Raw genomic sequence first — 23,783 nt, forward strand, 5'->3', positions numbered from 1 at the left:
ATCAATGGGAGTAACACTCAAACATTCTACACAACGTCTTCAAATTCTTGGTGCATCCAAATGTAGATCTCTTTGAAACTCAAGAGAACGCAAAATGCCATGATTACGCATCCAGGTTTCACCAGATGGGGTCCAAGGGGAACGTATTGTAGATCTGTTGGTCAGTGAGATTTGCGTGTGCTCTTCTACACCCCTCTTTCCCCCCCCGAAACCTCCTCCCAGCCCTCCCTCCCAACACCTCCTCTCAACAAAATAGTCCACAAGATGCAGCGGAACATATCACAATTATCCTAATGGCTTCAATGTGGGCACGTCAATCATGGTTCTCACAGCTGCTTAAAATGTCCCTTTCCCCACCAGTCAAACTGCATAGCCCTTTCAACATGTTGGCCCCACATCTGAGAAACAACCCTCCTCAGCCTCAAGCACTGAACATGGTTGCTTGGCTCCTGAGGTCATAGAGTTTGGACATTTAAACGTACCTCAAAGATGCATGAACATCTCAAAGAAAGTATGTAAACCGAGCACAAGGCACTGTTTTTTCAAAAAATTGAAACGCTTTGTGTTATGGTGCAAAAGAAGTAATTTCAACCCCATTGACTGTTCACCTTTTATATAATGCACTACCTTCTATATTTGTTGGACTCGGGGTTAGTATTCTTTTAAAGTCCATCTAGCTGCACTCTCAGCATACTCACCTCCCACAGCAACCCATCTTGGTGGAGAGTTTCCGTGGTTAAAGCTTTCATGGAGTGGGTCAAAAGGCTGTATCCCTCAATTTCAACTCCACGCCACGGTGGGACTTAAATGTAATCCTTACTAATCTTATGGGTCCCCCTTTTGAACCTATTCATAAAACTAGTCTTGAGCATCTCACCCTTAAGGCTGCTTTTCCAATAGTTATCACTTCAATAAGAAAAGAAGTGAACTGCAAGCTCTTGCAGTTCAAAATCCATTTGTAACCATTCATAAGTCAAAGTGATGTTAAGAACACATCCACAGTTCTCACTTAAATGTATTTCCTAATTTCATGTTAATCAGTCAGTAGAACTTCCAGCATTCTGTCAAAACTCAGCACAAACATGTCAGGAGGGCAATAATGTGCTACCATTAATCCCTTAAGTGCTGAGGATGAGTATGCACACCCTATTTGCATAGACTAGCATATAGCTCAGCAATTAAGGGATTAGGAAAACCGATCAAGTCCTTGTCTCCTTAGTTGCAGGAAGAGAAGGGGATCCTGTCTCTAAATCAACTTTTTCAAGATGGTTTCTAAATTGTATACAATTCTGCTACTCCAAGAAAACGTTGCCATTTTCGCCCAGAACACACTCAACCTAGAGGCGCCGGTGCTATTCTGGCTTTCATTGCATATATGCCATTAGAAGCAATTTGCAAAATAGCAACATGGAGTTCAGTTCATACTTTCACAAAACCTTACTGTGGGGATACTCATACAAAGAGTGATTCCAAGTGGGGCAAAACATCTTTTTGACGCTGTACCTTCTAACAACCCTCCTCCTCTAAGTACTCCTTGCTAGTCTATGAAAAGCATGTGATTCTAAGCAGATCCACAAGCCTCAGAAGACAAATATTACATACCTCTAATGGGCCCTCTAGATAAGGTGCATATAGGCCTTTTTTACGCACAGAAATATTGTCAGTACATCCCTTTTAATTCTTCCTTGCATACCACTTCCACAGGACATTTATGGGGCACCCCCATAAATCGTGGAGCTCACTGGTGAAAGCCTGACTAGCAGCAGCCTGCAAATCCAGTCTTTACTTCACTCTCCTCTGTTAATGATTCTATCAAGATAATGCTTGAGTAATGTAAAAGGGAATTTGTGTTTTGTTCACTTTGTTCAAATGAATGTATTTTGTAGGTTATAGTGTTATTAAAGCATCTTGAATCACGAACATGCTTTTCACTTTGCTTTAGGACACAGGTAGTATTGTGTAAAATGAAAATTGTCTTAAACAAGGGCTGCATTTCTGATTAATTGGCTTTAATAAAGGCAGTGCAGTTGCAGCAGCATGGCATTTCATACTTGGTTTCCTTTTCATCACAGAAGCAAACTAATTGCATAGCTAGGCATGTGGTCTGAACTTTAACCCCCTTTCTGACCACCCACCGCAAGCAGGTATAATGGATACAGGTAGAAGCAGTGCTGTATATATTTTCAGTGGCACAGATTGTATCTGTACCTCTCAACAGGACTGCTATATATTCAGGAAAAGTAGCCTAATTAACGGCGGAGCAGCTATAACATACAAATGTCATCGCACAATACCAAATATTCACAGCAGGGCCGATTGCATCATGCCCACATTCCTTAACAGGAGTACTATGTTTTTGGACAGTACCTGAAGAGCTGCAGTTAGGAAAGCATGAACATGTGTTGGCATGTTCTGCAACGAGCTAAAGTACAGAGCAAGAACCGTGTCTGAGCTCTTCCCACCAACCTCCAACAGTGTGAGAAGATGGCATTGCTGTCATAAACTTCAATTCTTTTTACTAGGTCTTGCCATTTTCAAAACTTCTGCTTCTCCCATGTCCGATTACTGAGTCCGACTGACAAAAATCGAGCACATTTCAAAGCCTAATTATGAATTTCCTGACTAATGTAGGATAGTCCAAACTGAGCTTTTGACAATACATTTATGTCAGGCCAGTCTCACATGGAACTGCCAGTGCCTTAACCCTATGTGCCTTTCAGAGTCCACAGCCTGGTGGGAAAAGCAGCTCAGTGGGTCCATAACCCTGCTGCAGAGATTGTGTAACCTGTTCGTTCAAATCTTGTTAGTAGGTGAGTTTGAGTCTGCATCACAGATGTGCATTGAAGATGCAGGTAACATTCAATTGTAACAGTTGCCTTGACCTTAGATTTATCAAAAGGACTACTAAATGTTCAGTGATTCAGAAAACGCACATTTAATCTGTGATGCTCTACTTTTTGCTCATAACACACAACTCATCAGGGCTGCTATAACTGTGATTGCTCAGAACACAACTCTTTAGGGCTGCTATGCTTGTAATGGCTCAGAACACACACCTCATCAGGGCTGCTATACCTGTGATGGCTCAGAACACACAGCTCTTCAGAACACACATCAGTACTGCTATACCTGTGATTGCTCAGAACACAAGTCTTCAGGGTTGCTGGGCTTGTAATGGCTCAGAGCACACACCTCGTTGGGGCTGCTATACCTGTGTTGGCTCAGAACAGACAAATCTCATCTGGGCTTCTATACTTGTAACTGCTCAGAACACATACCTTAGTAGGGCTGCTATACTTGTAATGGCTCAGAACACACATCTCATATGGGCTCTTGTACTTGTAATGGTATACAGTGTTGTTAAAGCATCTGCATTCAATCAAGTGCTGCATCTGGTCAGATAAACCTCACTCTATAATTCCCAGCATAATAGCCAAAGGAAAGTTTGCACACATCTAAAAAGGAGCACCCAATGGTAAAGCTGAACTAGATTTTTAAATAGAAAAGGCATTTTCAGCTTTTTGGATATTTATTGGTGCTATGTTAAAAGACAAACAGAAAAACATGAGAGGAAGAGCAACTCTGAACATAAGCAATACAGAAGAACAAAGGTTTGGTGGGGAAGCGGGCGGGGGGCAAAGGGAGAGAGAGAACATACTAGACAATCCAAAACAGGAATTTGAGCAACAGGAAGAGAGTTCAATGAGAGTCTTGGGAGGGTAGCTTAGGGGCAACGTGCTCGCCTTGGAAGCAAGACGACAAGGAGCAACACTGGTTTGATCCCTAGTCCGCGCTTAGAAACCTCTGGGTATTAAGCGCATTATAAATAACCTATCATATCATGGGGCAACAAAGAAAGGAAGAAGGGAAACAGGACAAACGCACAAATTTATTGAGGGTTAGAAGCAGAGCAAAAGAGACATTTAGAGACAGTAAAATAAAACAGATCAACAGCAGGTGGGGAGAGATAGAAATAGAAAAGCAAGACTAGAGCAGTGCAGGCCAATAGCATACGATACAGTGCAAGAAAGATAATCAAAAGGATTAGCAACCACAACACAGAAAATGAAAGAACTGATATAGCCAGAGTAATGAGATGAGAGAGGAAGTGGAGTTATATCAGCCGATACAGTGAGATATAGGAGGAAACAGCAACAATAGAATGCAGAGATCGGAGAGACAGAGTAACAGAGGAGCAGACCGCAAAATCTGTAATCGCAACACTTAAGGGTGAGAGGCAGAGCTTCAAAGTGAGATACAGGGGAAACAAAGTAGCAAAGGTAAGAAGAGCTTGAGCAAAAACATGGAGTGGCTGTCAAGCAGGTAGTGCCAGGCAGCAACAGTAGGCCGAGAGGCAGAGAAGTGATTCTGGTAGAGTGAGGGACTTGATTTATGAATCACCCGATGTAACTAGCTGGCATCTGTAGTAACTGTTAACAGAGTTTGTGCCCAAGTATCATGAAGATGAAGCTCGGTAGTATGCATCTACAAGGTCCTTGTGTGGAGAAAATGTTTTCCAAAGGTGCAATACATTATCTAGAACTACTTTGAAATACAGCTGTTTTGTCACTTCTTCGAACAAAGTTTTAAATTAACGCACAAATTAGATAGTTGTCAGACACTTTTTACTCTCTTGCGAAGGAGGAAAATCATTTTTACTCTCTTGAAATTGGATTTACTCTCCAATTCTAAAACTGGGAGTAAAATATTCTCACTCCAAAATCCTATCTGGAGCACTCCCTGTTATCATCTTTCTGATGCTTGTACGTGCTTAGATTCACATGCACCCACCGTTCCTCCCCTCTTGGGGGTTGAAGGTACGTAGACATTTTAGACCGTTCTTTACCTTCATTTAATTACATACACACTTCATGCTCCCTCATGTCAGAAACAATCAATTTGAGGTCCTCGACGTGTGGAGGACACATTGGTACAGTACACGTCACACTAGGGATAGTATTAGAGACCTGTCCTGTCGACGTCCCTTTTCGAACTTTGAAAACAAGTCATACAATACTCTGCACCAACCACTAAATGTCGGCTTATGCAAAGCATGTGAATGTAAGCAGATAAAAGCATCAGAAAGACAATTACAGGTATGTAATAATTGTGATATATATTTCACTTATGATATTAGTGCATTGGGAGCTGAGCATGCGCACAGCCACCTTTCCATGCGATACAGCTAAAGTTCTGCGCAGGGAAAGAACACTTAATCTCTGGACGGCCTTTGGAACCCAAAGGAGTGACTGATATCGCAATTATTTTATCCTTTTGCCCAAATGCTTAGGCTAACGGATTCCATATATATATTTCTGATGTTTGTTAATCTGCTTAGAATCGCATGCTGTGCATAGTCCGACATCCAGTGGTCACTGCAGAGTATTGCATCTTGTTTTTCGTAGTCGAAAAGGGGACGTCGACATAGGCGTGTCTGTAATACTATCCCTATAGTGACGTGTAGTGTACTCAAAATCCCTCACGCGTGGAGATCCCTCAGATTGTTTTTTTCCACCCATAATACTGGTCGCCTTATGCGGAGCTCATAAGAGACATTGCCATTACAATTTATTCGAGCTTTTGTTGTTTTTTGTCAGTTATCGTTAGATCCTAACGCCTCCAGCCCTCTCTTCGATGGCTTAACAACTTCCCTGCCGAGTCAAGATCTTCGGCGGTGGTTTCCACGGAGGCGATGCTATCCGCGCTACCGAACACGTGGCCTGGCCTCCCTGGCCTACACAGTAGGGAGAGTGGGGGTTGTTGGGACATTTCTGTTTCCTTTTAGAATGCCTTTCTCTTCTCCCCCGCCTTTCCTTCGGGGTCGTTATCGCTTGTTGTTGCATCCTCAGCTATGGAGAGGACTCCTTTTAGATTTTGCCCTCGTTGTAATGGCATATTCACCTGGATAGATAAGCATAAGCGGTGTAACCGCTGCTTACCCCTCGACCACAACGAGGCAGGCTGTGCGGCCTGTAAACTTCTTCGTCTTAAAACTTTAAAGGACTGCAGGGTCAAGAGGTAGGCAGCCTACGCTATGTCGAAGGCTGATTCCTTACCCACCGCCGCCAAATGTGACGAGGGGGACAGTGATAATGCTACCTCTGTATCGGAGGTTGTCGACCTCTCTAAGGAGCACTCCCACTCCTCCGCGTCTGTCCCCGGCCCCGAAAAGTTCGGTGCACGTCCTACTTATGGGGATGTACACCCCGGCGACGCCGCCACACATAAAAAAGTAAAAACTAAACACACAACCCAAGGCTCTTTATCGACTAAGTTGAAAAAGGCCCCAGCGCCAACGGAGACACCGAATCCATCGCCAGGCTCCGCCGATTTTAAGGGTCGCCAGCCCTCCCCGCAACCGCGACTAGCGACTGGGCCGTCCGCAACTAAGGGCGCTATCACCAAAACGTCAGACGAAACTCGTCGTAAGAGAGCGACCGTCGGCGAAAAGGTTGCGTTCATGACCAGCCCTCGACAGACAATTTAGTCGTCGCAAGCTTGGCTTGTATAGTCTCAGCTGATGCTCACAGATGGACAGCGAAAGAGTCGCCGAGACCTGCTCATAAGGCCAGAGAGACGCCGATACCTACGGAAGGTACGCCGGAACCTCCCCCCACGTCGAAGGGAAGACATAAAGTCACATCCCCAGTCTCCGGCCCAAGAGAATGTTTCTAAGAGGGGGCGAAGGGGGTTTATCCTCCACGCTACGGGAGAAATATCGACGCCTAGAGGCAGAGGAGCACACCTTTCTGCCACTAGACCGTTCAGGAGGTTCCCAGTGGACTATGGAAAGATTTCAATCGTGTATGGACAAACTAGATAGGTTTATGTCCACCCTTGAACACATTACACCCAAAAGGCCTAGAGAGATACTTTCTGAAGACCTTAGGGCAAAATATCCAAGACTCTTTAATCCACTTCAAGAGGACATGGATACATACGACCTCACTCAAGAGGACCCACATTTTCATGAAGATGAAGAGTTCCTCAATACTGAGGATCCTACAAGACCCTGTAGAGGACGTTGAAGAATACCCAGACATAGGTGGAAGTGGCTTTGAAGAAGACCCAGACATAGGCGGATCACAACCCTGGCAGTCTCCAGGGGCGTCCACAGACCCTGACGTTTTGGATCGGTCCTCTCCTCAAACCACACCGGTCAGAAACCCGTCACCTGTGGATGACCAGCCCACTTTCAATGCACTGCTACGGAAAGCAGCAGCACATTTTGAAATTGACACAGGGGAGATTACTCCAGAGGTAAACTTTGTGGAGAAAAAAATTAAGGAGAAACCACCTACTAGTCAAGCCATTCCCCTTCTTGCCTCAGTCAAGAGACGACTCGTTCCATCTTTATCCACACCTGCATTGGTTAGAGGGGTCAACCCAAGAATTGAGAAGCTTTTTAGCCCCTCACCGTCAGATCCCTTATATATTAGGGGTCATTCCATACCTGATTCCTTAGTAGTAACCACCACAAGGAAGAGGGCAGGGGTTCCGCTATCCACTAGCGAAGCACCCCCATACAAGGAGGGAAAAAGCTGTATGCCTTGGGAAAAAGGATTACATCCTCAGCAGCTTTCTCCACGCAGATTGCCAATAACAATACTTTGCTGGCAAGCTACGCTGATGCCCAATGGGGAAAATTGCGCGAAGGTCTGGAAGAAGCTCCTGAGCCCTTACGAACCCGTTTGTTAGCCATTGTGACGGAAGGTACTCAGGTTAATCAAAGCATCATTAAAAATACACTTGATGCTGGGGAGACGGCTGGCCGGTCACTAATCCAGGGGGTACTTCTCAAGCATCATGTTTGGCTCAGGAACTCGGGCTTTAAACCAGAATCCCAGGCGTCCCTCATTAACAAACCGATTGAGGACTCAAACCTGTTTTGTAAGGCGTTGGACGACGCACTGGAGACAGCTGAGAAGGAATTTGAAACCCTAAAGACTTTAGACCAGTTCACAAGACCTCCTAACAAGCGAGGGTACGGCAACAGGCACTTTTTTCGTGGCCAACAACAATACTCCTCAGCAAGCAACTGGTGCTCCACCCAGGGAACCAGTGGACAATATGCTCAGAGAGGACAACGTCGTGGCAAGGGAAGAGTCGGGGCCCCACTCCCAGATGCTCCCCGGCTGCCAACACCAAATGACCCGAAGGTTCGGGTCCCCTCCGATGCATCGCCGGTCGGGGGCCGGTTAACATCATTTCTACAAGCATGGGAGGGAATTACCACAGACCGTTGGGTATTGTCAACTATAGCCCGCTGTTACTGCATCGAATTCAGTCAGTCCCCTACATTCAGACCCCCAAGGGCAAGACGCCTCTCACCGGAGCACCTCGCCATCCTTCAAGAAATCGAACTAATACTAGAAAAAGGAGCAATAGAGGTTGTGCCTCTATCACAGATAACGGAAGGTATTTATTAAGTGTACTTCCTTGTACCCAAAAAGGATTTAACCATTGCCCTGTACTAGATCTTCGCCCAGCGAACAAATTTGTAAAACCTCAAAAATTTTGTATGGTGACTTTGCAGGAAGTAATTCCCCTGCTCACACAGGGGGATTACATGACAACAGTGGACATGAAAGATGCATACTTTCATATTTTAATGTTGCCAGCACACAGAAAATACCTCAGGTTCATGATAGAGGGCAAACACTATCAGTTCAAGGTGCTACCCTTCGGCATAGCTTCAGCGCCAATGGTATTCACGAAGGTACTGGCAGTGGCAGCGGCCCACCTGCGCAGGTTGTCCATTCCGGTCTACCCTTACCTCGACGATTGGCTCATAACAGGGGATTTGTACAAAACATGCTTCTCAAATTCCCAAAAGTCTGTAGACCTTTTGTTCCACCTGGGCTTCTCCATCAACGAAAAGAAGTCCAGTCTAGACCCCAGCCAGATCACACAATTCCTAGGGGCTCTAATTCGAACAAGGGGCGGCCTCGTCTTCCCCTCCAATGACAGGGTCCAAAACATGCTGTTTCAGATCCCCCAATATGTAACCGGTCGAGAGGTGACGGTACGCAAAGCCATGCGATTGCTAGGAATGATGGCGTCATGTATTTATTTGGTACCTCACGCGCGCCTGCACATGCGTCCAATGCAAGAGTGGCTCAACAGCCAGTGGTGTCAGGCCAGCGGACAATGGGACGATCTAGTGGTGGTCTTGCAGGCCTTGGTTCTCTCGCTGCGATGGTGGTCGAAGGAAAACCTTGTGTTGGGGAACCATTCGCAACCCCCGCAGTGGAAGCCACTCTAACCACAGACGCATCCCTCACAGGATGGAGGGCTCACCTATCCCATCAGACTGCACACAGAGTTTGGACTCCAGAGTGTGGCGCCCAAAAACACATAAACCTGCTGGAACTGCGGCGGTCTTCAAAGCACTGAAGGCTTTCCAGACACACCTACAAGGGAAAACCGTGCTGGTCCTCAGACGGCACCACAGCCATGTACTACCTGAACAAGCAAGGGGGCACTCACTCTCCAGGACTGTCCAAGCTGTCCCAGAACATCTGGAAGTGGGCTCTCAAACACATGTTCCTATTATCTCAACATGTATGTACCAGGGAACTCAATCTTCTGGCAGACGAACTCAGCAGAGACTTCCCTCTGCCCGCAGATTTAGACTACACAAAGACATCGTCTCCAATGTTTTCCCAGAATGGGGCTTCCCAGAGATCGACCTGTTGGCAACTCTGGAGAACACCCAATGCCAAGATTATGCCTCCAGGTACCCCCAGAACCGCTTCAAGGGGAACGTTCTCTGCATAACATGGTCAGGGAAATGTGTCTACGCTTTTCCCCAACTCCCCTTCTCAACAAGCTAGTGCACAAGATGCACCAGGAACCAGTTACCATGATACAACCCTGGTTCGCTCATCTGATGGAGATGTCACTGTCTCCTCCGGTGAAACTACCCTGCCCGTACAACATACTGTCACAGGACCGGGGCCGAATGCTGCATCCATGCCCACAGACCCTGAACTTGGCAGCCTGGCTCCTGAGGTCATAGAATTTGGAGATTAGCAGCTCCCACAGAGATGCATGGACATTCTCAGAGAGGCAAGGAAACCAAACACTCGTTACTGCTACTCTAGCAAGTGGAAACGGTTCGTCATCTGGTGTAGAGCTAAGAACATCAACCCCGTTGACTGTTCTCCTACACAGATTGTTCTATACCTGACTCACTTGTTAGACTCAGGATTAGTCTTTAACTATTAAAGTTCACCTAGCTGCACTCTCTGCATACACTACGTCTCAGGAGAAGGTGTCATGGTGGAAAGTTCCAGTTATTAAAGCCTCATGGAGGGAGTGAAGATAATTGACCCTCCTATATCTAACCAGCTCCCGGATGGGACCTGAATGTTCTAGCCAGGCTAATGGGCTCCCCCTTCGAACCCATACACAAAGCAACCCTTAAAAATCTTACTCTTAAAACAGCTTTCCTAATAGTTATCACCTCCATTTAGAGAGTAAGTGAACTACAAGCACTCTCTATACTAGATACCTTTTGTAACAGTTCACAAAGATAAGGTAGTTCTACGCACGCACCCTAGGTTTGCACCGAAATTCATTTCGAAATTCCATGTCAACCAGTCTATAGAACTACCAACGGTCTTTCAAAACCCATCAGACTTGGGAGAAAAGAGCCTGCACACACTTGATGTGAGCAGAGCGGTCATGTTTTATATGGAAAGAACTAGACCACTGAGAAAGACTAATCAGTTCTTTGTCTCGGTGGCGGCTGGAAGAGAAGGAGATGCAGTTTCTAAATCCACTATATCTAGATGGATTGTCCAAGGCATCACTCTCTGTTACACTCTTGATAAGAGAGAACTACCCCTTAAGCCAAGAGCACATTCTACTCGAGGCACTGGGGAATCCATAGCATTCATTACAAATGTTACCCTTGAGTCCATTTGCAAGGCGGCAACCTGGAGTTCTGTACACACCTTTACAAAACACTATTGTCTAGATGCCTATTCTAGATCGGATTCCCAGGTGGGACAAGCAGTACTAGGACATCTTTTCTCTACTGTTCCTTCTCACATCCCACCTCCAACTCCGGGTACTGCTCGCTAGTCTACACTGCATTTGATTCTAAGCAGATTAACAAACATTGGAAGACATGCATTACTTACCGTAAACGCATTTCTGATGGTTGTATCTGCTTAGATTCACATGCGCCCACCCTTCCTCCCCGCTCGGATGGAAGGAACATAGACGTGTTATTACTTTCTTTCTTTTCTGTACTCACTCACGTAAGATAAGGCTCCCTCATGGCAGAAAAAATCCAAACAGAGGGACCTCGAAGCGTGAGGGATTTTGGGTACACTACACGTCACTATAGGGATAGTATTACAGACATGCCTATGTCGACGTCCCCTTTTCGACTATGAAAAACAAGATGCAATACTCTGCAGTGACCACTGGATGTCGGACTATGTACAGCATGTGAATCTAAGCAGATACAACCATCAGAAATGCTTTTACAGTAAATAATGCATGTCATATGTGTTAACACATTTTAATGTTAGGGTGCGTGTTATGAAAAAATGAAATAAGCACCAAGTCCAATGTTCATTATATCCTTAGTAATTCAAGCATACAACCCCTTTATCGCAGACCTACTTGTCCAATATAGAAATCACTGGACCAACTTCTATTTCCAAAAAGCTGTCTAATTTAATGCAAAGCAGGATGAAAACCTCATTGCTACTATTTGGCTATTCCTGGGGTTGCTAGTGTGCTTTCCTTCGTAAGACAAGTTTGATTTTCTTCTATTGACTATAACATATACCGAAAGTGATCATTAGAAAGAAGCATGTACAATTTTAAAATGAGCCAATTTACAATGTTGGTACAATTACATGATTTCCTTGTTTGTAATAGCTGCTATTGCAACAAAAATAAACAGCCTCCCAACCCAAGTGTATGTGTTTGTACTGGTCACTCAGCTGTCCGCACTAGCTAGGGTGCCTCTAGCAGAGGTGTAAAAGGACTCTCACCCACATAGAAAGAGGCATACACATTGAGTGGAGAGGAAGTGAGAGAAAGTCTGTGTTTGAGTGAGCGAGAGAGGGGAGGTAGACCAGCATATCATATGCTGGGAACAGCTTGTATACATATAATGCACTAAATAAACGTTTTTACAGGTAAGGTTTTAACATTTATAATTTTTGTTTCAGGGCAAGCAGAAGTGGCTCAAGAAAACACAGATGCTTGAAGATGCAACAATTGGAAGGAAACTTTCAGACCACAAACTAAATCGGCGGTCAGATGCTGAATGGCTTCAGCTTAGACCTTTATCAGGTAAATGCAGTACTTAATTGTGCTCTACCCAACTGTTTGCAAATGATGATCTCAATTCATGCAAAAGAGTAGAATCAGAGTAAATAAATTAAACGCTGTTTATTAATGTTTCAGGCACTTCTAGTGAGACTTGTGCTGATGTGATCATAATTCTGATGAATTAAATGTCCAAAAGGTTCTCATTTTGAGATTTTTGCTAGAGTGTGGCTTTCAGAAATCATCTGGGCTCTGTATGTTTTAAACAAAAGATGTGTTAAATAAGTGTACATATGGTTATTGAGCTAAGCTGTGTGTGAGCTAAGGGGATCAGTATGTGAATTAATTGAACAATAATACTAAGTGTGCACTAAAATAGTTAAACACCATTGAATGTAATATTTTTGTGTAGAATAGTGTCCACAATGACTTTCTTTTTTTTTGTTTTTTAAACCTGGATGGGAATGTCATTTCGCGATAGTTTTATATTTAAGCAAGATACCATATCACTCCAAATGTTGGAAGGCAGAATAATGAGAAGATGAACTCCTCCTTATTGTAGAAATGCATGAAACAGTAATCCATTCTATGTGCACCCATTGTGCCTGTGAGTAGCTAAGAACAAGTGATCAAAAGTTGGGAAATGCATACCTCCTAAACTGGAAACCAGTGTGCACAAGATCTTATCAACAAGCAAGCTGGAGAGAAAGGCATTGGAAAGGAGGTTTACGGTCAACCTTGCCCACTGTGTCTAAAGAACAATGAGTAGGTAAACTATTCAAGAACAGTTTATGCATGGTTATAGGGAGGTTCTGGCTGAAATGTACATTGTAATAGTTAAACATGTGGTGTTTGCCAATAAACCAATAAAGATTACAATCCAAGATGGCTAAAATGAGTTGGTGTAAAGAATGGCATACTGTCATTCATTTGAATAGCTAACGTGACCAGCCACAATAATCTTGAGGTTGGTTTTCGGACGATGTAATGTTCCAATAATACTATACACAAGGTCATTGTCAATCATCATTGTCTGTGCTTGTTACACACAGTCAGACTGTTTAGGTGTGCTGTGTAAAAGCGAACATTCACTTTAATATTTAGTGTGAATTTCGAAAGTGAGCTCTAAGTTGGTATTCCCTCTTATTGACTTATGCAAAACCTATGTTTTTATGAGTTTGTTCTCAAGTGTATCATTTTAGTCTTGGTGGAAACTAAGGCATCATGGAATCTGCATGAATAGTATAAGAAGCCCATGGTCCAGTCATAAAATGGGTTCAAAGTAGAGACCTTCCTACTTTATCGATATCTAAAATGTTTGAAGGAAAGACTTTTTACTTTTACTTTGCTTTAATTAACTTCTAATACACAGCAATGAACCCGTGGGCATGGTTGCGTGGACAAGACAAAATACAACAAATAAACAAATCCAGAAACTATCTGAGAGAGGTCAAGAGCTGATGAAGGGGTCTTAGTCACAAAGCAGGGGTTTGAGCTTTTTTTTAAAGGGCTCAAGTTTAGTTTCCAGCCTAAGATCAAGCCGCAGTCCATTCCAAGCTGCCGGGGCCGCTATGGCAAAGACTCCTTTTTCAGACTTTTTGAGTTTGCTTCTCAGGATCATGAGCATTTTGGTCTCATTAGATCTAAGAGAATGAAAAGTGCTCTTGGACATTAGTTCATTCAGATAGCGAGGCATGATGGCCAAAAGGCTCTTGAAAGTGATAAGGTGGAGGCGATAACAAATTCTCGCCTCTACATGGACCCAGTGCAGGGATCTTCTGGCTGGCGTGACATGGTCCAGTCTAGCTAGACCTATGATGACTCTCACTGCTCCATTTTGAATAACCGGAAGTCTGTTTACTTCAGTTTTACTGATGCCAGTCAGCAGGCTGCAGCAGTAGTCCATTTTGACCCCCACTATGGCTCTCGCCAACGTTTCTGCATTACTCTGAGAGATCATAGGTTGGAGGTGTGCAAAATGTTTGAGTAGTAGGCCGCTCCCGAGACCACACTCCCCACATGAGCTTTCATTGAAAGGTGCTGGTCAAGGATCACCCCTGAGGACTTAACCTTCTTAAGGGTGTCAATCATGACTTCACCGAGCTGGAAGTTTCTATACTTGGGGTCTACCTTGGAGATCTGACTAGGAGACCCCAGGATCATAAGCTCAGTTTTGGATCTATTTAGTGCAAGTCCATTTTGCACCATCCAATTTTCCCATATTCAATCGAAGCCGCGGTTGCTTCGGCAATATCCGAGCAAACGCAGCTAACCCGGTTCTGGAGGAAGGAAGCTACCCAACGGGAGGCTTCTGAGGAGAATGCTGCAGCTTGTTAGAGCCTGATGACCAACAGCGTGTGGTCAACCAGGTCGAATGCGGCTGAAAGATCCAGCAGCATGAGCATGGTGGCTTCTCCCTTGTCGATATTAGACAAGAGCCTAGACTTAAGTTCCAAGAGGGCCGTTTCTATACACTGCCCAGCTCAGAAACCAGATTGTCGGCAGTTTAAGATGGGGTAACTTTCGATGTGTTTAATAATCTGTTTGTATGCAACCCTATCCAGTATTTTCATTAGAAAAGCTGAATTAGTGATGCGTCTGTAGTTAAGTGGGTCTTCTTTGGGGAGGCCTGCTTTTTTCAATAGTGGCGTCACCCAGCATCCGGCATTGAGCTCCCCTCTAAAAGACACATTTACAAACTGGAGAATAGCTTGCAACAATATAGGGGGATATGTTTTGATAATGATAGCAGGAAAGGGATCACCCTTGCAGCTTGTAGTTTAAAGCTGCTTCACCACCTCCGTCAATTCTGCCAGCGTGATGGCAGTAAATGGAAATTCAGGGATTGTGGGGCATCTAGATGGTTCCTGACAGCTAATAGCACTGTCTTTCATAGAAATATTGGCCTTTTTCAGGATGATGTTAGCTTTGATGCTCTGAAGTTTGAAACCCATGGCGTCCTGAATCGCCTGGCACCAAGCTTCATCTTTCACTAATTCGTCTGCCTCTGGTTCGGAAGTCAGTTCTTGCTCTATAAGAATTTTAAATAACTCTCTGGTCTCTGACTTTGCTGCAAACATTCTGTCATTAAAGGAGTTCTTCTTAGCCTCCAGTATAGCAACCTTGTAGGTTCGTCCAGAGATTGGTTAGCTTTCCAGCTATATATATTGTTTAATCATAAGCACTTTGAGTTTGCGTAGTGCAGGTGTGAACCAAGGTTTTGTTAAAAGGAACTAGTTTCTGCTTCCTTAGTTTCTCATGAGCTAGCCTATTCGTGATATCCCATAGGGAGTCCATAAGGGCTGTAGAGAGCTCCAGAGCTGAGTCTGTGGGCTGGACATTAGTCAAATGGGTAACCAAGGGAGTATTTTTTTTCCATCCAGGTTGAGTAGTTTGGGATTAGGACCCTTTGTGGGCGGAGAAGCTTTGCTTTTGTGTTTGACAGAAAAGACTGAATAAATAGAAAAATTGACAAAATAATGATCTGACCAAGGGCAAGAGGTAGTGGTCAGATCTTTTATGTTCACATTAGTTGCTGCTAGCCAGTCAATAGTATGTCCAAGCTGATGTGACAGATGGCGATTATGTTGGGTGAAACCCAAGGAATGGAAGGCAGACTCCAGACCTGACCCCCAATGGTCCTCCTGGTGGCCAAGCCAGTAATTGAAGTCGCCCATGACAATAAAACTAGAGGGGTTTCAGACATGCCACCAGGTGATTGGATAAGGCAGTGGTGAAGTCTGCCGGGTGTGAAGGAGGCCTATATATACTAATAGTAGGTTGAGAGCAGCCTCAGCATTAATGCCGAACTTGATCTGTAAGGAATCGAGGCCTTCAATGATGTTTACTGTTTTCCCCCAGATAGTAATGTGAGATTTAAAAATCACTGCCGCTCCTCCCACTCTCCGAGTGGGCCTATTTGCTCTTAGCATCGTGTAACCTTCTGGAACGGGCAAATTGAGGGAAGGGCCCGAAGCTCTATGTGCCCAGGTTTTGGTAAGGGGACAAATGTCAATATCATGCTCTTCCATGTGCGCTGCTATTTCAACAGAGTGTTTTTAATAAGGAGAGCGGGTATTGAGTAAGAGACAAGATAAATGAGGTAACAGAGACATTTTGCGAGTAATGATGGCTGTTGCCTTCTTAATCTCCTGACCTAGAGGGCCATTACTGTTATCTTGCTGATCGGGTACAGAGCCAGACTGATCAAATAGAATAGAGTGAGGGCGTCAATCACACTGGACGTGATAGGCAGAATAGTATGGGGATTGTTATTTGCTACCTGGTGAAGACGTTCGCCTCCCGATGGGTATGAACCTGGTGAACCTGTGCTGGTGCAAGGGTTAGTACTATGCGTGGGGAGAGACGAGGGGGCTAATGCAACATCTAGAGGTGGGGCTTTTACCGTCGTTCCTCAGGGGTAGCGTACTATCCGACCGCTCACAAGCCATTGACTTGAGCCTTGCATCCTCTGTTGCCACGAGGACTTCACGCATGCCCGTACTGGGCTGTTGCTGCAGAGTGCGAGGCAAAAAATGTGGCAATAAGGTGGATGGGTCGGGTCCGAGCCTAGTCCGTCGTCCGACATGGACTGAGACAGACTGGATAAGCCCGTCGGCGCTGGCGCGTTCGTGCCGGGTTCCACAAAAAGAACACTTCTGGACTACAATCCTGTGGGGGATAGTACGTGCAGAGGGACAAGAGCCTCTGTTTTAACTCGTACTACTAAAACAATTCTAGGATGTGCAAAACGCCAAGTTAAAGCCCTGAAGTGAGCAATTTAAATACAGTGGTGCACAATATTAAAAATCAGAATCTAAATTCATTAAAAGCACTAAAAAAAACACACAGATACAATATAATAAAAGTTAAATAGGCAATCTACGAAGTGTAACCGCACTTCTACTGCCGAAAGCAACATAGGATGTGTTCTTTAGGTTTAACAAGCACCAATATGCAGTGAGTAATCTGCTAAACATTAGAAAACAATGTCAGTGAAAACACAAAATCGCATTACATTCATTAGAATGGTGTTGGATAAACATGTCCATTTTCAATTTCTTAGTTACCAGTAAACACATGTTGTTCAGGATCTTCCCTAAGGCCGTTGCTTGTAAAACTTGAATGCATCTGGCTATCGTTTGATGTAATATTAGTTTTTAGTTAACTCCTCGTAGTTGGCATATTTCTGTGCTCTGTCCTCCAACAGTTTAATTGGTTCCAGATTTTGTCTTGTCTGTTGAGCCAATAAGGGCTGAGTGGGAATCTTGGATCAGTGTTTTTAATAGCTCAAAAGTGTTGAATTTGAGTTTTGAGGCATTTGCCAGAGTTCCTCAAATAACATTCTTTACAGATGCAATCTAAAGCGTATCCTGGAGATTTTGTCTTGCAATTGATCATATTCTTTTGTATAACAGTTTCCAGAGATTTGAAAATAAAGGTTACATTCAAAATATGAAGTTGTGCAACAAAAAGGAGAAACAACCTCCACACAAAGAACAGCTCTTATTACATTAGATTGTCTAGCAATAAGTTACATCACAGTGCCCATGGTGTAAAAACATGCTACAGCAATTGGATTCCAACAGTCATGTCTCTTTCTCAATTCAATCATACCAAAAGAACAAACAAGTAAAAAAAAAAAAGAAATCTTTGCTTCGCTTGGACCCTCAACTTGTGCGGCGGGCCGTTACCCAAGTGTGGGCCCACCACCTTAGGGTATATCGCCATTAGCACCTGTTTACAATCCTACACAGGTGCTAATGGTTTTAAAAAAAGGAAAGTATTTTCTCTCCGTCAACGGGATGCCTCAAAGCGTCCCATTCACGGAGAGAAAATACTACACCAACATGGCCGCATGGAATTGGAAGGCAGGACACCGTATGGATCCCCTCTTCCATTTCCATTGTGGCCACACTGGTACGGGACCTGCAGCAGCAGGTCACCCCTGCCGCAGTCGGGTAAGTGGGATGGAGAGTAAACATTTTTTTTAAAAAACAGGGTTCTGCGGTGGAAATATGGCGGTCAGGAAAACCAGCCATCAGGCGACTTGGAATGCCCCGGCCTAGGGTGCTAATGTACATAACCAGTAAATGAAGATTTGATTACTGATGAATGTACACTTAATGGTATTGGGTTCTTGGTTTCCCAAAGAAACGTTTTACATGCTATTCATGAATGTTGTTTAAAACATTTTTTTCTGAAAGAACAATCGAATATATTACGACATATGGGCTACTCATTTTATTGCTTGGTCTTCTTCTGACCTGTAGATTATAATCTTGTGATCTTTGCGGGGGCCTACAGTACCCTGACTGAATATCTTATCTGCATGTAATATTTTAAAAATGGCACTGGAGAGTTCCTATGAATCCAGTAGTTGAGAAGATTGATAAAAAGGCTTCACAGAACTAGCACAAACACCTAGAGTATTACTTGTGTGGTACAATTGATCCTCTAATAGCTTTCCTGGCGGTCTGAGTCGGCAGTGGTGACTGTTCAACCACCTGCGGCTATAAGATAAAGAACTATATGGCAGTAAGAAGCATTCTGAAAGAAAAAGCTTAAAATGTTCCTTGAAAGAAATTATATATACAAGTTGCCTTGTAAAAGTGACAAAACAGTGTGTTCAAGTTGCTGGGTCTTCTAAGAATTTAGTGAAGTGAAAACCGTGCCAAATGTTGTAATTTTGGCATAAATCTTTTACGTGAAGATGTCTGTAAAGTATGTATAGGACCAATAGGACTATTTACCTGTTAAGCGTACGCATAAATTGCTTTCTGCTTCAATGGATATAAATATTGAGGTATTTGCAAAAGAGGCCCTGTAGAGAGGGAGACCAATATATGGCCACACATTCGGCATGGGCACAAAGCATGTGCTAGTACGGGAAGGTGCTTCTACTGCCTTCATCATTGTGTATCTTTTATGTATCCACAGTGTGGGGAAACTAGACTGATGGTACGTGGAACCCACATCATCTTGGAAGAAAAGATGCCTGCATTAATTACTTCGTCAATTAATGTTTGTTCCCAGATGCTGTCCATAAAACATACATAATACATAAAAATCATTACAACTATATTCCATACAGGTAATATCCTTAACATGCCAGAAGCCCTACACTTTTATGAACAAAAGCACGATTGCCCTCTTAAGTCGTTCAATAAAATGTTAGGCACATGGATCAATGCAACCATAATACTTATTGGAACCTTTTAGGTGTTTAGATGAAAGAAAACACTAAACTGCAATATCATTGTACTTTGCTTTCCTGGACAATGCTCTGCTAATATAATTATCAAACAAAGGTCATGTCAAGCGGAACAAAAATTAGAAATCTAATACATGAGTGTTAACCTAGACAAAGATAAATAGGAAGGGTTCCCAGAGCGAAACCAAAAAGACAAACAATTTTGTCATTTTGTAAAACAATACATAGTAATTTTATTATTATATCACAATTCATTAGAATTCATGTTCAGACTATTATAAGCCTATTCCAAATGCTGGAACAATATATTACAGGAAAAATACATTGTGATGAAAATACATTAATTACATCAAAAAAGTGGGCCTGCTAGAAGGTCCACAACCGCATGCAAAACATGTGAGGCATCAGAACCCCAAGGTGAGTGAATGGCACCTCTATTCAATTGTCTGCATATTTAGTTTTTATTAAAGTTAACATTACCAATATTTGTGACTGTATAATAAAGATTTTCAATAATAACTTACTAGAAAGTCTTAATTCTATTAAAGACACAGAGGCGAGCAGTATGCTTCTCTTTCTTTATTTAAATATTTAAAGAAAGCTCTGCAGCAAGATTTTTCTCAGTGCACCTGAGTGCCATAGGTCATATGTATGTAGAAAAGGTGCACAGAAAATATGTAACAGTAAAAACTAACAAAAAACATCATATGTCCTTCAAGTCCTGAAACAACATAAAACTTCATTTCCCAGGAGGCCTGTGGAAAGTTCAATACAAGGTCACCAACATGTGACCTGGATCCTCCAATGAGTGCCTAAGTACCCACATAAACAGTCTTGAATTTGATGCTACTTCTTCTTTCAAAGCTGCAAACTTGTCCGATAGAAGAATTAGAACTGAAGCCATCTCATAGCAGAAGAGAGAAATGTGCCGTGGATTAGGCGGATTTGTCTGTTGACGCTGTCAAGAGAGATGGAGAATTCAAGTTAGTTCATGTATATTACAACCCTAGTTCCCTTAGAGGCGTGGGAGAGAAAATACATTGTGTTATTTTGAAGAGCAGTCATGCATTCAAAATCTTGCAACAATTTTAGCAATGTACATATCTAATCATCAAGTGTGATACATTTTAATTTCTCGCCAGGTGGGATAATGCTCGCCTCCGTATCTTTAATAGAATTAAGACTTTCTAGTAAGTTATTATTGAAAATCTTTATTCTATGTCAAGACCGGAGGCTCCCATTATGCTTGTTTAAAGCTTACTTACCACAATGGATGCCGGCTGTTCTACCGGTTTCAGGTAGAATTGCTTAAATACAGATTCACTTGCCCAGTCCACCATTCTCATGATACCTTCAAGTCTGATTCCGACCTGGAAGGCCTTGGAAGCCATGGCTCCTCTCACGTAGTGGGCTCCAAAGTGCAAGGTATCTATTCCTGCTTGGGTTAAAGTCCACCGCACCCAGCGTGCTAGGGTTGGAGCGGAAACTGCTTTGAGGTTTGTGCAAGGCTATGAATAGTTGCCCATTAGGAGAGTTTCTAAGAGGAGCCGTAACCTCTTCGTAAGCCTTCAGGCATCTGACTAAGCAGAGCTTGGGCTGGTCCCTAAAGGCAGGATAAGAAATCACTCTTGAGTTGCACTTCGTCCTCCTATGTATATGGAACACTATGGCATTGGGGGAGAAAGTTCTGCCCGCTAGATCGAGGGCTCCGACATCAGAAACTCTCCTGCAAGAGACGAGGCAGATCAGTGTAGTGAGTTTGCCAGATAGAGCAGTGCGGGATAACTCCTCATTATCTGGCCAAGATAGGAAAAGGTTCAGCACTTTTTAACGTCCCAAAGCTTACCGTAGCGGGATGGAGGCGGGACTGTAAGTCTAACACCCTTGAGTAGTCTGCAAACAAGGTGGTTCTCTCCTGCTGGGATCCCTTTTATGAGGTTGTGGCCTGCTGAAATAGCAGAGTGGTATGTGTTAACTGTCCTGTAGGCCAGACCTCTTTCAACTAACTTTCTTAACTAAATTCAGAATTTCCTCTATAGGTACTGAAACTGGATGTAATCCTTTGTCTTGGCAGCAGTTCCTCCAGGCTTCCATGAGTTGGAGCATCTTTTGAGAGTGGCCGGGGCCCAGCTCTCTTCGATGAGGCTGACTGCCATGTGAGACATGCCTGGAACTCTCCACCTCGACCAGAAATCCTCCAGGCTGCTAGGATCAGAGATCCTTGGAGGAGAAGGGGTTGACACTGCCCTGCTGGATCTAACAGGAGGTCGGGAAATCGGGGTAGAATGATTGGAAAATCTGAAGAAAGTTCCAGAAGAACTGGATACCAGGTCTGAGAGGTCCAGACCGGGGCTATGAGGACCAATTCTGTTCGTTCCTGACAGGCCTTCGCCAGGGTCCTCGCAATCATGTTGAATGGGGGAAAGGCATAGTGTACCCCTTCGGTCCAATGTTGGAGGAAAGCATCCGTCGCAGTCAATGCTGGATCTGGATTACAGCTGAAAAACACTGGTAGCTGAGTGTTTAGGCGTGAGGCAAACAGGTCCTTGGACATGGGACCCCAAACTTGCTGAAGTCGAAGGAAGACATCTCTGTCGAGCCTCCAGTTGCTGTAATCGATCGTATGTCGGGAGTACCAATCTGCCACTACGTTCTTAAGGCCTGGTAGATACTCTGCCGTGACCGAAATCCAATGTTCTAGACAGAAATGCCAAAAGTCTTTGGCTAGTTCCTCTAGGGGCCGAGATTTGGTGACACCCAGATGATTGATGTATCTTACTGCTGCAATGTTGTCCATCTTCAGTAAGATACAACAGCTCAGTCTCTTTGGCAAAAGAGCGTACTGCAAAGGAGCCCGCTAGGAGCTCTAGGCAGTTTATATGCATCTCGAGTTCCTGAGGTGACCATGTTCCTCCTGTGCCACTGGACCGCATCTCGCTCCCCAGCCAGAACGGCTGGCGTCTGACTCTATCACTATATCTGTGGCAGATCCGAAGATTGCTCGGCCGTTCCAGGCCTCCATGTGTGTGAGCCACCAGTTGAGTTCCGTTCTCGCTTCTGGTGATAGCGTCAGTCGCCGTGAGTAAGAGAGACTGTGTCTTAAATGCTGTCCCTTTAGCCTCTGTAATTCTCGGTAGTGTAGAGGTCTGGAAAATATAGCTTGGATAGAGGAGGAGAGAAATCCTATTACCCTCGCTAGGTCTCGAAGAAATACATCGTCCCTCTGCAGGAGTCTGCGGATCTCCCGTTTGGTGGAGTGAATTTTGGACGCCGGAAGACAGAGTTGAGCAGATTCGCTGTCTAATACAAACTCTAGAAACTCTAGCTTCCTGGATGATTGAAGGATCGATTTCTCCCAATTTATGAGGAATACGAGACTGTGTAGCAGGTCTATGGCCAGCCTGGTCTGTTGTTCTACCAGAGCTTGAGATTGTGCCATGAAGATAATATCGTCCAAATATATTATCAGCCGGATGACTTGTTCTCTTAAATGTGCTACTACTGGTCTCGGGAGCTTAGTGAAAGCCCAAGGAGCTGAAGGGAGACCGAATGACAGACTCGTGAATTCCCAGTCTCGGTGCTTCCAGGAGATTCTCAGATAGCATGTGTGGTCCTGATGTATGGGCAGCGCAAGGTACGCATCTTTCAGATCTGGGTCTCGGGAGGTCCCTGAGCATGTGAATACCCTCCATTTTGAAATGACGGTAAACGATAAAATCGTTGAGAGCCTTCAGGTTTATCACTGGACGCACTTTTTGCTTTCTGCCTACCAGAAATATGGGGCTGAAGAAACCGCCTTGGCTTGTCTAGGGGCGAATCGCTTGTCTCAACGTTAAACTGTGAATTACCTTGTCCAGCGCTACCTCGTCCTCTTTGGACATTGTAATCGGAATGGGACGACCTGCTTGAAAGGGTTGTGTGATGAATTCCAGGCGCATGCCGCAAACTGTGTCTGACCCATGCATCCCCTGATAAGGAATCCCATGCATGCGCAAAAGGAGCTAGCCTACCTCCTATAGGCGTTTGCGACGCTGGTGCTGCAATAGGCAGACTGATCTGTGGTTTGTTGCTGTGCTGGGTATCGGGCGGCTCTCCTCCAACCGCAACCTCTTCCTGGCCCTCTCAAAGGGAAGAAGGTATCTGAGCGATCCTGATAGTCGTGTTGATCCCTGGATTGCTGGGGTCTTTGATCAAAAAAGTATCGGCCGGAAGAGCGACCTCTACCTCTCCGGCCCTGGTGAACATTTTTGAGGAGAAAACTCTTTTGATGGAG

At 44.2% G+C, this 23,783-nt stretch overlaps 1 protein-coding gene across 3 annotated transcripts in view; it reads left to right on the top strand.

Moving 5' to 3' along the window:
- SLC39A10 (solute carrier family 39 member 10) overlaps positions 1 to 23,783 on the top strand; it is an 802,105-nt gene that overhangs the window by 388,365 nt on the left and 389,957 nt on the right. For all 3 annotated transcript variants that reach the window (XM_069615702.1, XM_069615703.1, XM_069615704.1), the window contains exon 6: positions 12,198 to 12,321. In XM_069615702.1, the coding sequence (XP_069471803.1) occupies positions 12,198 to 12,321 (124 nt within the window). The remainder of the gene's footprint in view (positions 1 to 12,197; positions 12,322 to 23,783) is intronic.

The sequence above is a fragment of the Ambystoma mexicanum genome, chromosome 9 (assembly GCF_040938575.1).
Source record: "Ambystoma mexicanum isolate Mex_15411 chromosome 9, UKY_AmexF1_1, whole genome shotgun sequence".
NCBI lineage: Eukaryota > Metazoa > Chordata > Amphibia > Caudata > Ambystomatidae > Ambystoma > Ambystoma mexicanum.